At 39.1% G+C, this 14,887-nt stretch overlaps 2 protein-coding genes across 2 annotated transcripts; both read left to right on the top strand.

Moving 5' to 3' along the window:
• The first annotated feature begins 5,193 nt into the window (after positions 1-5,193).
• Positions 5,194-6,692, top strand: LOC120439918 (ferritin, middle subunit-like). Its single transcript, XM_039611240.1, has 4 exons — positions 5,194-5,517; positions 5,923-6,069; positions 6,227-6,352; positions 6,461-6,692. Exons 1-4 carry the CDS (start codon positions 5,416-5,418, stop codon positions 6,614-6,616), a joined length of 531 nt encoding a protein of 176 aa, XP_039467174.1. The 5' UTR covers positions 5,194-5,415; the 3' UTR covers positions 6,617-6,692.
• A 5,319-nt stretch (positions 6,693-12,011) lies between these two features.
• LOC116328559 (ferritin, middle subunit-like) lies at positions 12,012-13,918 on the top strand. The gene is made up of 4 exons (XM_039611241.1): positions 12,012-12,282; positions 12,934-13,080; positions 13,258-13,383; positions 13,494-13,918. The coding sequence occupies exons 1-4, from the start codon at positions 12,181-12,183 to the stop codon at positions 13,647-13,649; spliced, it is 531 nt and encodes a 176-aa protein (XP_039467175.1). The 5' UTR covers positions 12,012-12,180; the 3' UTR covers positions 13,650-13,918.
• The last annotated feature ends 969 nt before the right edge of the window (positions 13,919-14,887 follow it).

Raw genomic sequence — 14,887 nt, 5'->3', positions numbered from 1 at the left:
ACTGTAGCTACTTGATGGGTAACGAAGGACAGTTCTAGGCCCCCTCCTCTTTTCTTTATATCTGCTCCCTCTTGGTTCTATACTGAGAAAGCACGGCATTGCATTTCACTTTTATGCTGATGCCTGTCAGAAAACAGACACATATTCCATACAGCCATTACTTCAGTGTCTTGATGACATTAAAGTTTGGATATCTCTTAACTTTTTAAAATTTAAAGACAAGAAAACTGAGGTGATGGTTTTTGGTTTTTGACCCCCAACGTGTATTTAGATACTTTGGCCCAGTTTAATAAGCCAACTGTCACAAACCTGGGGCTCAAAGTGGACTCTGAACTAAAGCTTGACAGTCAGATTAAGGCAGTCGTAAAATCAAGCTTCTTTCAGCTCAGGCAGCTGGCTAAAATAAAGCCAATGCTGTCACAGAAGCACTTTGAGACAGTTATCCACGCCTTTGTTAGCACTCGGCTGGATTACTGTAATGCACTTTATATAGGGATCAGTGATTCATACATTACTCATTTACAGAGGGTGCGAAATGCTGCAGCTTGTCTTTTAACTGGCACTCCAAACTTTGAGTACATTTCCCCTATTTTAGCTTCACTTCACTAGCTGCCCATTCATTTTAGGATTCATTTTAAAATTCTTTTATTTGCTTTTCAAGCCCTGGCCTAGCCCCATCTTATCTCTCTGAGCTGCTACAGCCTTATACACCCACCTGCTCTCTCAAGTCAGCTGATCAGCTGCTCCTAAATGTACGCAGGACTGAGCGTAAACCTCGAGGAGATCGTGCTTTTGCTGTAGCAGCTCCAAAACTGTGGAACGATCTGCCTTTAGAGATATCGACAGGCCACTTCCCTACCTGTTTCTAAATCACTCCTGAAAACCCATCTATTCACCCTGGCCTTTAACTCCTTGTGAGATATTGGTTTTTAGTTTTATTTTAGTTGTTTTAGTTGATTCTATGCTGTTGTAACTTTTTACGTATCATGTGTTTTATTTTTACTGTTTTGTTGTATTCTATTGTTCGTAACTTATTTACTGTACAGCACTTTGGTCCTGTGCTGGGTATTTTAAAGTGCTTTATAAATAAAGATGGATTGGATTGGACATCTTATAGTTTTTAGTTCAGTGTTGACTGTAAACTGACTCTGGATCTGTCTTTAGCTCGTCCATTCTTATCTTGACCTCTGTGGTGTCCTCCATTTTCACAGAATACTAAGCTATGAGATTGTTGTCTATACTGTGATAATGTTTTACTAACGTTAACAGATCCTCATGCAGGATGACAACAAAAGCTGTCTCATATGGAAACAGAGGTTTCTGTTGGCAGTGTTGGAACATACAATGAAAACAAACAGAAACAGAAAAACCCATAATAAACACAAGGCAATAATTTTGAGTACATTAATGGTTTATTTATAATTAATCACTGAGGAAAATGTGCTGGGTATGAACTGAAAGTATACCAGTAAATTTCATTTGACCTGATGGAACATTTTACAAATTTACCTATGAATAAAATTACATTGAAAATTGACATGCAATTAAGTTTTCTTTTAGTGTACTTATATATCTTTTCCAAACATGGAAGCACTTGTACTTTATTTTTTATTTAATTTATAGTACTTTATACTTCTACTTAACTACGTTATAGTAGTGTATTTATTTAACTGTTTTATGTCTTTTCAGTTGACTATTTCCTTACCCTGCTGTCTAATGAAAACCAAATTTTTCCAATTGTCATTATTTAAAATTACTTGATTTGTGTTTTTCCTTATAGAATGAACATTTCCCTTTTCTTAAAACATATAAAGACTTTTTAAAGTTTTTTTCTGAGCTCATGGAAAACACCTCTTATAGATATCTGATCCTGACTGGACAGTAGTGCTACAAACAGGATGAATATGATGACTATGACACATCGCTGTTGGTCAAACTGCTCATTATTACATCAAATAGATAAAAACACTTTTAAAAGAAGATCCACTTAAGACATAAAATGCAACATACACATAATGCAGCAGTATTAATATCTCAGAAACATCACATCATACTTATAGCTCTGACACTTTCAGTACATTCTGTGATATTTTTAGTACAACTGATTTCTATGGAAAAACAAGTGCTGCTTCCTTGATTGAGGAATGTGTTACATAATGATGTTATCTGCTTTCAAACTCTTGCAGCTATGCTAAAAACATTGTCGGAATACCTTTGGTGTGTTTGAGAACGAACCTGTTCTGAGACATATTTTATAGATGAGCATTGTTGGTCTCCAAGACTCCCACTGTGTGTGAAATGACATGTTAAGCCAAAAGGCTTCCATATTAATGTGCATAAAGATAATAATTAGTCTAAGATGAGTATGACGTCTTGAGTGAGGTGGTGATTGGCTGGTACAGAAACGAGGAAAAAAGAACTCAAATCAGAAGTTCTTGAGTTCCTGGTACAGATCAAGTTAAGTAAGTAAATTCAGGGGTAGGGCAGCACGGTGTCATGGTGGTTGGCTCACAGCAAGAAGGTCATGCGTTCAATTCCACCATCAGGCCAGGGTCTTTCTGTGTTGAGTTTGCATGTTCTTCCCGTGTTTGCATGGGTTCTGTCTGGGTACTTCGGGCTTCCTCCCACAGTCCAAAGACATGTAGTTAGTGGGGATAGGTTCATTGGAAACTCTAAATTGAATGTGAGTGTGAATGGTTGTCTGTGTCTATGTGTTAGCCATGCAACAGACTGGCGACCTGTCCAGGATGTAGCCTGCCTCTCGCCCTAAGACACCTAGGATAGGCTCTGAAAAAGCCTATCCCAGGCAACCCTGAAAAAGGCTAAGCAGAAGAGAATGGATGAATTAAGTATCTGAGATTGTAGCACACTTGAATAATCTTCAAATGTGTTTTACATACCTCTGCTCCAATGATATTCTTGAAGGGTATATTGAAAAAGCTACTTTTACATAAATAGACTGATATAAAAGTATATAAAAATACATTTGTTAGGTTTTTTTCCACTTAGCAGTAGTAATGCTTCAGCCTGAGAAACTCTACTACTGCACATAATTCCTGTCAGCAGTGCTGTGGTGTTGAGGAATGCAATAAAAAACACTTTGGTTGTAAACACCATTATCAGCAGTTTTTGGATGTCATGTTTTACATCAGCTGAATCAGCTTCAGTTTGTGCAGGTTTTATGTACTAGGCCAGTGTTAACTCAAATAATCTAGCTTTTATACAGCACAGTAAAGTCCTGAATATACCAAAAGTCCTGAGGCACCTGTCCTTTATATTTGGCCACAAAAAAGGGACGTACAAAGATGTACTGGAACATCTGCATACATACATGAAATCCGGTTTTCACATTTTTACCAAGCTTTAAAGTCAATATTTTGGTATGAAAACCTTTATTCTACATATTCTATATACCATAGTCTGAACTCTCGTAGACAGCATTCTTGTCATTTCTTTATGTAGTTTTTATGAATTGTTCTCCAGGCTTCTTGAAGGACATGCAAAGCTCTTCTTTGTTGGCTTCTTTTTGTTCTGTACTCTTACACTGCTTCAGTAATGTTTAGGTTGAGCTCCGGGGAGGTCAGTCCATGACTAGGAGTGATCAAAATTCTATCAGTTTGGACAAGCTCTTCAAAACGACTGGGTGAGGGACTCAGAGACTTGTAAGAATCCACTATCTCAATGTCAGTTCCCTAGATGTTCACTGGTGTCGGTGTGGTGGGTCTGCACCTCTGGAAATCCACCACCAGCTCCTGGTTTTCCCATGTTGATCAGGAGATGGTTCCGCTGGCACTAGTCCACAAACTCCTGAGTCCACTGTCTGTATTCTGATTCATCCTCACTTGTAATGAGGCCAACTATGGCAGAGTCATCAGAGAACTTTTGCAGATGGCAGTCTAAGTGGTTGATTGTCTGCAGTGTAGAGAGTGAACAGGAACAGTGCCAGCACAGTTCTCTATAGGGCCCCTGTACTGAAGACCAGCCTGCCAGAGACACAGCCTTGCATCCTCACATACTGTGGGCAGCCAGTGACGTAGTCCAATATCCATTGGGACACGTGGTGGTCCAACCCTGACTGCTTGTCCCTCACAAGTCCAGGCTGGATGGGGTTAAAAGCACTGGAGGAGCTAGAGAAAGAACATTAGCCTAACAGTGCTTCCAGGCTTCTCCAGGTGGACGACCTCGATGCAGGAGGTAGCTGATGACATCATCCACCCCAGTGCTAGACCGATAGGCTATTGTAGTGGATTCAATGAAGACTTAACCGGGGCTGAAGATGCTTCAGTACCAGCCTGTAGGAGGGTCTTCTTCAGATGCGAGGTCAGTGCTACCAACTCGTAGTTGCTGAGGTCTTTTGGATGTGTGATCTTTGGTAATGGTACCACACAGATGCTGAGTAAGAGCTGCTGAAACAGGCAGCCTACTAACGTGGCACCAAAAGATAGATGTTGATGGAGGAGAAAAATTATATTTTATGTCTGTTAATCTGTGTTATTTTTGGGACTGCTGGTAGATTCAACTAAAGAAATTGAAATAAATTATGTCCTTTGTTACACACTGCTAGGAACAAAGTGCCTAAAGCTATAATTTAAAATAGGTTCTTTGCTAAGTTCTCTGTAATGTGTAGACACAAGACTGATTCATCACTTGAGATTTGTTCCTTTTTTATGCATGAATGATTCAGAGGAATGAAAATGAGTGAAAAAGCCACCAATCTCCATATTAAAACTTAAAGCTTAAAAGCCCTTGAAAAGGCTGGGGAAATATTGCTATTTAAACATTAGAGGAAGGTCTGGCATATTGGAAGCAAAATAAATGAGCTTTGGCTTAAACGTTTTGAACAGTATTAAACAAATAAATTCATATCGTACCATGTGCGTGTGTCTATCGGCTCTCATGTCGATCAGGAAGTCTATTTTGAAAGCTCTCTAAGTATTTTGAGAGCTTTACATATTTTATCTATGTTGCTTGTTACCTGTTGAAATACGGAAAATACTTCATTGCACTTGAATATCTCCCAGCAGGTCAAATTAAACATTAAACTTAATGATGGGATCTATACGAATCAGGAGGAGAAAAAATGCAACTTCATGCTGCGTGTCAAAGTTGGTACAGACACCTCGGCTCAGTGATTGGAGGAAACATACGTCATGTCTGTCGCGAGCTCCTCCGTGAAGTATAAATTCGGGGACCCGCGACAGTGCTGTTTCATACCAGGGGAGCGATCTTTGAGGAGTTCTTGCTTCAACAGTGTTTGAACGGAACTTCTTGTCTTCGTCCCGCTTTACATTTCAGCTACGCTGCACTTCGGAAGCAAAAATCCTTTTCTACTTGAACACTACAGATAAATTCGACGTAAAGCTTTATTTTTGTACCGTTTTTTGTTAATAAAAAGCACAAGAAACGCCAGCCGAAATGGAGTCCCAAGTGCGTCAGAACTACCACCGCGACTGCGAGGCCGCTATCAACCAGATGGTGAACATGGAGCTGTTTGCCTCTTACACCTACACTTCTATGGTGAGAACACTTCATGTGATACTGATGTATATAATAACCTTAATCTCAAGCTATGTTACCTTAATGCTAGACAAAGAGACCAGGGGAATGGAGTCGTTAAATGTAAAGTTGGTTATGTTGTTGTTAAATTCAGTAATGCATGATTTCAGTAGCAGCTCGTTTGTTGGTGGTTTATCACAGATGGGCAGGTTGCCAGATACTGAGTGTATTTTCACCCCAAACACATCACTGAAAAACCCAAATGCTGCGTCATGCTTAGTTTGGCTTTTCTTTAGTCTCTAATTCAGCAGTTATCTCGGTCTAAACTGGCTAAACTATTGGTGATGAATCATGTTTGTTTGTCACGATGCTTTATTTGCAGAATAATTGTTGCTGTGTGCTAATAACCTGTGTCTGATTTCTCAGGCCTTCTACTTTGACCGTGATGATGTGGCCCTGCCAGGCTTCTCCCACTTCTTCAAGGAGAACAGCCATGAGGAGAGGGAGCACGCTGACAAGCTGCTGTCCTTCCAGAACAAGAGAGGAGGTCGCATCTTACTCCAGGACATCAAGGTGTGTACAAACTGATCTAGTCCTGCTGTGACATAGCTGACTGTCTCTAACACAGAAACTGGGATTAATGAGCAGTGTTATGACACTTGTTCTCTTCACGTTGTTGCATAGTGTAATGTGTACAAAGCTTAAAACAAGTTCTGTGTGTGTTGTGCAGAAACCAGAGCGTGACGAGTGGGGCAGCGGGCTGGAGGCCATGCAGTGTGCTCTGCAGCTGGAGAAGAATGTCAACCAGGCTCTGCTGGACCTGCACAAGCTGGCTTCTCAGCATAATGACCCTCATGTAAGTGGGAGTAGGAGGGAGGAGTTTGGGGTTAAAGACTGAACTAGTTCATGCTGTGTATGTTTGACAAATCACCAAATGTTAACTGTAATTTGTGTGTTTTCCCAGCTGTGTGACTTCCTGGAGAGCCACTACCTGGATGAGCAGGTGAAGTCCATCAAGAAGCTGGGTGACCACATCACTAACCTCACCCGCATGGATGCCCACACAAACAAGATGGCAGAGTACCTGTTTGACAAGCACACTCTGGGTGACAAGAGCTAAATGCTGAGACCTAGAAGTGAGCCTGGAGTCAACATGTTAACAACACAGGCTTTGAAGTAAACTCACTTCTGCTCCAGCTGTTTCACTGAGAATGATTTCTGTCCTGATTTCCTGACTTTAAAGCCGGCATCAGTTCTTGTATGTTGTGGTGTTTTTGTGTGAAATGTCACATGGAGAGATGGATGTTATTGCTTCTAAGCTGTCTGACATTTGGAAATGTTTCTGATCTGTTAATCTAAATAAACATTTTGTGCTGGATCTTTGGTCTGTCTGCATCTGTGACTCACTCCTGACTCATTTTACTGATTGGTTGAAGCAGTCAGTCTAAAGACTAAATTACAACTTCATTACTGACTTTGTCAGATTATTTTGTTAAAGATCTCAGGTCTTTCAGTTAATATTGCTACACATTAGCACAAATACAAACAAGGCCATATCAGATGTAAATATTACTGGATTTGCAGGACATTGCTATGGCAGCTTCAACAACACTGGGGGGGGGGAAAGGGATTGGCCATCTCTTGGATTTATGTAAGCATCTTGCATACATTTAACACAATTGCCTCATGCTTTAAGTGTAATTATATAGTGTAGAAACTACATGATATGCAGAGAGGGTAGATTGAATTGTTCATATCATGTTCGAGTGAAGTCAATAATATAGCAATGTTAAATCTCGCGACACCGCATGGGATTTCAGTCTTGCGCGCTTTGGATCGTGGTTTGAGGAGGGCATCCATCTCAGTCAAGTCGAGCAGCCGCCTCTACTTTTGTCAGTATACTGACAAAAGTAGAGGTGGTTGTTACATTAAAAAAAAAAAGTCCACCTTGTAATTTGAACACTAATTTCATGTTTCTATCTTGAATGTAATTAAATCATGTATGATCTGTATGAAATTCAACTTAATTTGTTCTTGTTGAGATGACATTATACACTCTAGTAAGAGTGGTTAGTTGCTGGACTCATGAAATTCACAAGATTGCACGAGATGTCAAACTGCAGGAAAATCACTGGAGTTATAAGAGGCAGACAACTACACACACATGTGTATGGTATCGCTATTTATTGAGGTTTAACCTGTCAAGGATAAAAATGTACAGAAAATTCTGCATCAAGCCTTGAAATCATAGCTTTCCTAGTTTTGTTAGCGCTGTTGCCTCACAGCAAGAAGGTCCTGGGTTCAAATCCACAATCTGGCTAGTTTGCACTGGTTTCTCTCTGGGTATTCTGGTTTCCTCCCGGGGTTAAAAGTCATGCAGTTGTTAGAGTTAGGTTAATTGGTGATTCTAAATTACCTGTGAATGTGAGTGCAAATGGTTGTTTGTCTCTCTGTGATAGACTGGTGAGCTGTCCAGGGTGTACCCTGCCTCTTACCCTATCACTTCTGGGTTATGCCCCAGCCCCCCTGCAACCCGGATAAAGATAGGAGGATGGTAGTTGTTCAATAGATCCATTCAATTCTTATGTTAACCAGACTCTAAACTTTGTTGAACATTATGTAATATGAAGACAACATGTAGTATTTAAGTGACCGAGTAGTAATGGGCTAAAATCTATTGAATAGTGTTGAAATAAAATGACAACATTGCAAAGGATTAAAATATCCCAAGAGCTCACCTTACTTCATCTAAACATGTTTCAATTGTGTTTTATCAACACAAAATGCACAGGTTTATTGAATATGAATAAGTTGTGTTGATTGAACTCAGTTGTTTAAGTTTCTGCCAAAGTAAAACAGTTGTGTGCAACCAGTGTCCACTATTGAATTAAGTAAATCCAACATGGCTTTTTTTTTTTCAGTGAAGCACCACACATCCCAAACAGCAAAAGTATATTACTTCACGTTAAGATCTAAATATAACAGCCAATAACTAACATGAATATATGGATCAAGTGGACATGTGATGTTGTACTATGATGGATCTTTGGTGGGTCTTTCTTTTTTGGTACAAATCTTTGTTTGCCTTGTTATGCACATTACTTTTGTAATGCACCATCGCCATCTACTGGAGACGCTCAGTTTCTGTTAACGTCTTTAAAGCAAGTAAAATCAAAAATGAACAAAAGGTGTTTTAGATTACAGCCTACAATTTTTTTTTTACCTTGTGCCTTATTCAGTAATCACAGAACAAAACACTAGCCAAGTTTACTTCCAAATATAGAAGAACAACTGAAATGAGTTGAACAGTTTTCTGTCAGTTGTGTTGCTGATATTCATACATCATATCATGCTACACTGCATTTGTATTGTTTTGTCATTTATTTTCTGGAATTAAATAAACTCAAAGAAAGATCTGTAGTCATTTTATTCACTGGTATTAATGTCATCTAGAAATAAAATCACATCAGAAAGAAATCATCTCTCACTCTTCTCTTGAAAATCCAGGTGTTTGCTCAGTTTTATATCCATGTTTTGGAAATTATCCATGATTAAAATTCTGACCAAAATGTCTCAACAGCCACAACTTTGCACACTTGCATAGAAAAAATGCTTTAAAAAAATGTAATGTTTTAAAAAAAAAAATCCCAGGTAAATGTTATGATTTCATACTGTTTTACCTGTTGTCTCCCTGCCCTGTTGCCTGACCTAGTTTGGGTCAATCTTTAGGTTTCGAACTGTTGGCCTCATATTTGACTCAATGGCTGCAGAATGTCCAGGTCCTGTGGCTGGAACATCATCAACCCTTCACCACCGTGCGTGACACTTGGTACGAGGTGTTTCTGCTGATATGCTGCGGCTGCTTTTCTCCAAACATGCTGCTGTTCATTATAACCAAAAATCTTCTCTTGTCTAATGAACATTGTTCCATGTTTGTTTTTTTTAAGGAAAAAAAAACAAAGTGTGGAGGAATACCAAAATTAAAAATTGATAAACTCAATACAAAAAGGAACAATTACTTTTTTATAGCTAACACGGTATAACATTTTAAATATAAATGTAATATAATCTGTTTCTTAATGTATTTTCATGAAAAAATCGTGTGTGTTTTATTAATATTGTAATCATAATAATCCATAATTATGGATATACATATTAGAGTTTTTAGTGAAATGTAAGCCCTCCAGAAAGGCAGGGAAAAGCCCTGTAACTTACTTTAAAACTAAATATGTTCCCTAAACTGGTGGGCAGAGCTATAGACCCATGATACCTTTACCAAGTTAGCTAGCAGCTAATGACCACCACTTCTTGTGCAGTTAATAAAAGGAGAGGTAATTTTTGTTGCGCTGTTGCGCACACAGCATGCTCATTTGTTTCAATTCATCAGTTGCACAAGAAAACTTGCTAATGTGTACATATTAACCTAATACTCCTGTGAGCTATAGACTGTAATATGCGCTGTACACCCTACTTACTGGTTTCTGTTGCATCAGTTTGTGTCTCCCAATAAATTTTTGTGTTTCTCTGACAACTCTGCACCGTCCAGATGCCCAAAAATGCGCATGCTCTTTGTGAGCTGGTTGCAAGCTCGGAACCAGTGTGCTCAGCCGTCAAGGTTGAGCATTGGTTAATGGTCATTATGTGACCGACGCAAGCAAGATCATTTTATTTGAGCAAAATTGTTATTAATAGGCCAATGTTATTGTTGAGGGGCACAGACAGGACTCCACATGCACACATTTTTTTTTTTTTTAAAAAGTGAAAAAAAAAAAAAGCCTTAAGAAAAGGGCACTTGGGGCACCCACCACGAAAGGGGCAGATGCCTCCCACCCCCCTTCTACATGTGCATGGTGTAGGATAGTATTACCAATTCTTTGTGACGTAAGAGACTTTGATGGAATGGGCAATAATTTTTTTTAAAAAGTAAACCAGTTATACTGAAGGATTCAGAAATTAATTGAACCTCCTAGGACCTGGCGTCCACATATATGGACATCACATTTTGGGTTGTCTAGACCAAAATACTAAATTTTGCTCTACAAGGGCCTGATAGCCTCTTATGAGGACATTATACTGCCATTTTTCTCGGAAACAAAAATCAGGTAAAAAAAAAAAATCACGTAATTCTTTGTTTTTGCATTCATCAGGTCCCAATCAGCCCAAATAGCAAAGAGAAATTAAAAATGCATGCCATGAAAGAGTTCAGGTCTTGGGAGGTTAAGGAAGATTAATTATGGAGTTCCACAGGGTTCTTTGCTAGGACCAATACTTTTTCCATTATACATGCTTCCCTTAGGCAGCGTTATAAAAAGGGATAGCATACATTTTCACTGCTATGCAGATACCCAACTTTATCTATCCGTGAAACCAGATGACACACACTAATTAGTTACATTGCAGGAATGTGTTAAAGACAAAAAGACCTGGGTGATCTAAAAGTTTCTTTGAGTTATTTGTGACCAGGATATTTCCTTCAGTGTGAATATTAAATAACTATGTAGGACTGCTTTCATGTATTTGCCTAATATTTCTAAAATTAGAAACATTCTATACCAGAGTGATGGTGTAAAGCTAGTCTGCTTTGTCCTTTTTCGTGTCGACTTCATTGCTGCAAATAAACTGCTAACTGTGACTCTTCTGTGTCCTTGAAATAAGTCCTGGTCAAACTAGTGGTGTAACAGAGAGTGCTGACAGTGGCTAGAAAAAGAGAGCAGATTTCTCCCACGCTGGCTTCTCTTTATTGGCACACTGTTAAATCCCGAATCTAATTTAACAGTCTTCTCACAAACTGTGTTTTAGCTGCATACTTCTAATAATAAGGCCCATCTTATCTTAAAGACCTCGTAGTACCCCAATAGAGCACTTTGCTCTGAAAATATCATGCATACATATAATATGCATGCACTGCAATGCAGCGTGTGATAATTAAAAGCTACACTTTAGCTATTAGGAGTGGCTCGAGGTTATAGGAGACATTCATTTTAGTTGAATCCTTGAATATGTCCCCTCCTAATTATGTCTCTCCATCAATTTTCCTACCACATGAATTTCACCTTCCTCTGTCTCTTCCTCATTCTCTTATTGGGACTGTGGTAAACACCATTATGAACAGTCAACAGTCATGCGTTACAAAATAAATGAGGTTTGGCTCAAGATTTGTATTGTACATATTTAAAAAAATGATTGAATATCATACCATGTGCATGCACATATCACTCGTGCAAAAAGAAGTCTTCATCTAGCGTTTTGAGGTTAATCTTTAAATATTTTGCTTGTTCTCTGTTGAAATACAGAAAATGCTTTGTCATCGCACGTGACTATCTGCCAGCAGGTCACATTAAACATTAAAGTTAATGATGAGTTTTCTAAGAATCAGGAGGAGAAAAGAAAATGCAACTTCATCCTGTGTGTCACGGTTGTTACAGATACCTGTGCTCAGTGATTGGTGGAAACATACGTCACATCTGTCGCGAGCTCCTCCGTGGAGTATAAACACAGGGACCCGCGAGTATGCCGTTTCATACCAGGGGAGAAATCTTTGAGGAGTTTTTGCTTCAACAGTGTTTGAACGGAACTTCTTGTCTTCGTCCAACTTTACATTTCAGCTACAGATAAAGTCGACGTAAAGCTTTATTTTTGTACCGTTTTTTTTGCTAATAAAAAGCTCAAGAAACGCCAGCCGAAATGGAGTCCCAAGTGCGTCAGAACTACCACCGCGACTGCGAGGCCGCCATCAATCAGATGGTGAACATGGAGCTGTTTGCCTCTTACACCTACACTTCTATGGTGAGAACACAGAAAAAGTCCATCATCAAAACAGACTCTTTTCTGATGAATCTACTGCAGAGGAATGTTTACTATTTTTAAATGACGGCATTGTTTGCTGTTTAAATTTGAAATGATTTTATAATGAATATTAAAGTTAAATGGCACAGCCAGAACAGGGATTTAATTGTGGCACACTATGATGTATTTTGTTAATGCAGCTTTTTAACAATTGCCAGCTTTTTTTTAAACTCAGTTTAGACTCAGTTGGGACCTCGGGTGAAAGTTTAAAGGTCACAATGTGAAAATGAATCAAAAAATCTCAAAAGATGTTTTGACAGTTATATATTTTTCTCAGTTCATTGTATGTTTAATGGAAAAAAGACCTGGAGAGCATATGCGGCTCCACTCATACTTGCAGCAACCCTGCACAGAGCAAGATTCTGTGTAGGTGGGTGTCAAGTTTAAATTGTTTGGCCAGCAATAACTAACAGCAAGAGTAAATGGACGTGAGATTCAGGGTCTTAGTCTCTATTTCAGCAGTTATCTCAGTCTAAACCAGCTGAACTGTCCATCATGAATCATGACAGTCTGTCTCCACAACTGTTTGTCACAATGCTTGATTTCCAGAATAATTTGTGCTGTGTGCTAATAACCTGTCTGATTTCTCAGGCCTTCTACTTTGACCGTGATGATGTGGCTCTGCCAGGCTTCTCCCACTTCTTCAAGGAGAACAGCCATGAGGAGAGGGAGCACGCTGACAAGCTGCTGTCCTTCCAGAACAAGAGAGGAGGTCGCATCTTACTCCAGGACATCAAGGTGTGTACAAACTGATCTAGTCCTACTGTGACATACCTGACTGTCTCCAACACAGAAACTAGGATTAATGAGCAGTGTTATGACACTTGTTCTCTTCCTGTTGTTGCATTAGTGTGTAATGTGTATACAGAGCTTAAAACAAGTGTTAAGTCTGTAACAGAATTGTTTCTTGTGCAGAAACCAGAGCGTAATGAGTGGGGCAGCGGGCTGGAGGCCATGCAGTGTGCTCTGCAGCTGGAGAAGAAAGTCAACCAGGCTCTGCTGGACCTGCACAAGCTGGCTTCTCAGCATGATGACCCTCATGTAAGTGGGAGTTGGAGGGAAGAGTTTGGGGTTAAAGACTGAACTAGTTCATGCTGTGCATGTTTGACAAATCACCAAATGTTAACTGTAATTTGTGTTTGTTTTCCCAGCTGTGTGACTTCCTGGAGAGCCACTACCTGGATGAGCAGGTGAAGTCCATCAAGAAGCTGGGTGACCACATCACTAACCTCACCCGCATGGACGCCCACAACAACAAGATGGCAGAGTACCTGTTTGACAAGCACACTCTGGGTGACAAGAGCTAAATGCTGAGACCTAGAAGTGAGCCTGGAGTCAACATGTTAACAACACAGGCTTTGAAGTAAACTCACTTCTGCTCCAGCTGTTTCACTGAGAATGATTTCTGTCCTGATTTCCTGACTTTAAAGCAGGCATCAGTTCTTGTATGTTGTGGTGTTTTTGTGTGAAATGTCACATGGAGAGATGGATGCTATCAGGGTATGGCTCTGCTTCTAAGCTGTCTGACATCTGGAGATGTTTCTGATCTGTTAATCTGAATAAACATTTTGAGCTGGATCTTTGGTCTGTCTGCATCTGTGACTCATTTTACTGATTAGAGCAAATACTGAATGCTTCTTCATTACTCTGTCAACTATGTCAGATTATGGTGTTAACAAATGTTGTCTCAGAAGGTCTTTGATTTAATATTTCTACACATTAGCAACAAGTGCAAACTAATTTAGGTGAGGCCATATCAGATTTTAAATGTTACTGAATAACATTTGAATTTCTCATACAGAAAACATATCCAGTTAGCACCATATCTATGGCCAGAAATGCACCTGTCATCCCAGATGTCATAGATTGGCCAGACTGGTTCAGAATTTATAAATGCTTTGAAATGAAAACACATTTGCCGCTTCATCACAAACATACATAAAATGCATCTCAAACAGCAAAACAAGTCCTAACAGTTAAAAAACAAACAAAACTATTAATCTAAAATTAACTCAACAACTATATAGAATAGAAAAGAATGAATGAAATTAACTGTACAGTGTGTTGTTATTCTGATTCATACATTGTATCATGCTATACTACATTTTTTTTTTTGTTTTGTTATTAATTTCCTGAATTTAAAATGTGTGTGAGTTTATGTTGGACACCCGTACTGAAGTAGTTGTCAGTGTGTGGTTATACTGAATTATTAGTAACATACAATACTGTGCAAAAGTTTTAGGCAGGTGAGAAAAAATATGTAAACAAAGAATGCTTTCAGAAATATAAATCATTTTTTTTTGGCCCCAAATGTATTCAGCAGCACGACAAAGACCCCAAACATGTCCATAAGAACTATCTACAGTGTAAAGAAGAAGAAGTACCGGAAGTGGGTGTATGTACATCATAGAGCGTGTCTGGGATAACATGAAGTGACAGAAGGATGTGAGGAAGCCTACATCCACAGAAGTTCTGTGGTTAGTTCTCCAAGATGTTTTGAACAACCTACCAGCCGAGTTAATCTGTTTTTTTAGTTTTATGGTCA

The sequence above is a fragment of the Oreochromis aureus genome, linkage group 4 (assembly GCF_013358895.1).
Source record: "Oreochromis aureus strain Israel breed Guangdong linkage group 4, ZZ_aureus, whole genome shotgun sequence".
Lineage (NCBI taxonomy): Eukaryota > Metazoa > Chordata > Actinopteri > Cichliformes > Cichlidae > Oreochromis > Oreochromis aureus.
This window is presented reverse-complemented; position numbering and strand designations above follow the sequence as displayed.

Excerpts from the sequence above, each read along its gene's own strand:
- LOC120439918 (XM_039611240.1), top strand. The coding sequence starts at position 5,416 with ATGGAGTCCCAAGTGCGTCAGAACTACCACCGCGACTGCGAGGCCGCT. Across the intron at positions 6,070-6,226 it reads TCTTACTCCAGGACATCAAG|AAACCAGAGCGTGACGAGTG; the intron begins GTGTGTACAAAC and ends TGTGTTGTGCAG. Across the intron at positions 6,353-6,460 it reads CTCAGCATAATGACCCTCAT|CTGTGTGACTTCCTGGAGAG; the intron begins GTAAGTGGGAGT and ends GTGTTTTCCCAG.
- LOC116328559 (XM_039611241.1), top strand. The coding sequence starts at position 12,181 with ATGGAGTCCCAAGTGCGTCAGAACTACCACCGCGACTGCGAGGCCGCC. Across the intron at positions 13,081-13,257 it reads TCTTACTCCAGGACATCAAG|AAACCAGAGCGTAATGAGTG; the intron begins GTGTGTACAAAC and ends TTTCTTGTGCAG. Across the intron at positions 13,384-13,493 it reads CTCAGCATGATGACCCTCAT|CTGTGTGACTTCCTGGAGAG; the intron begins GTAAGTGGGAGT and ends TTGTTTTCCCAG.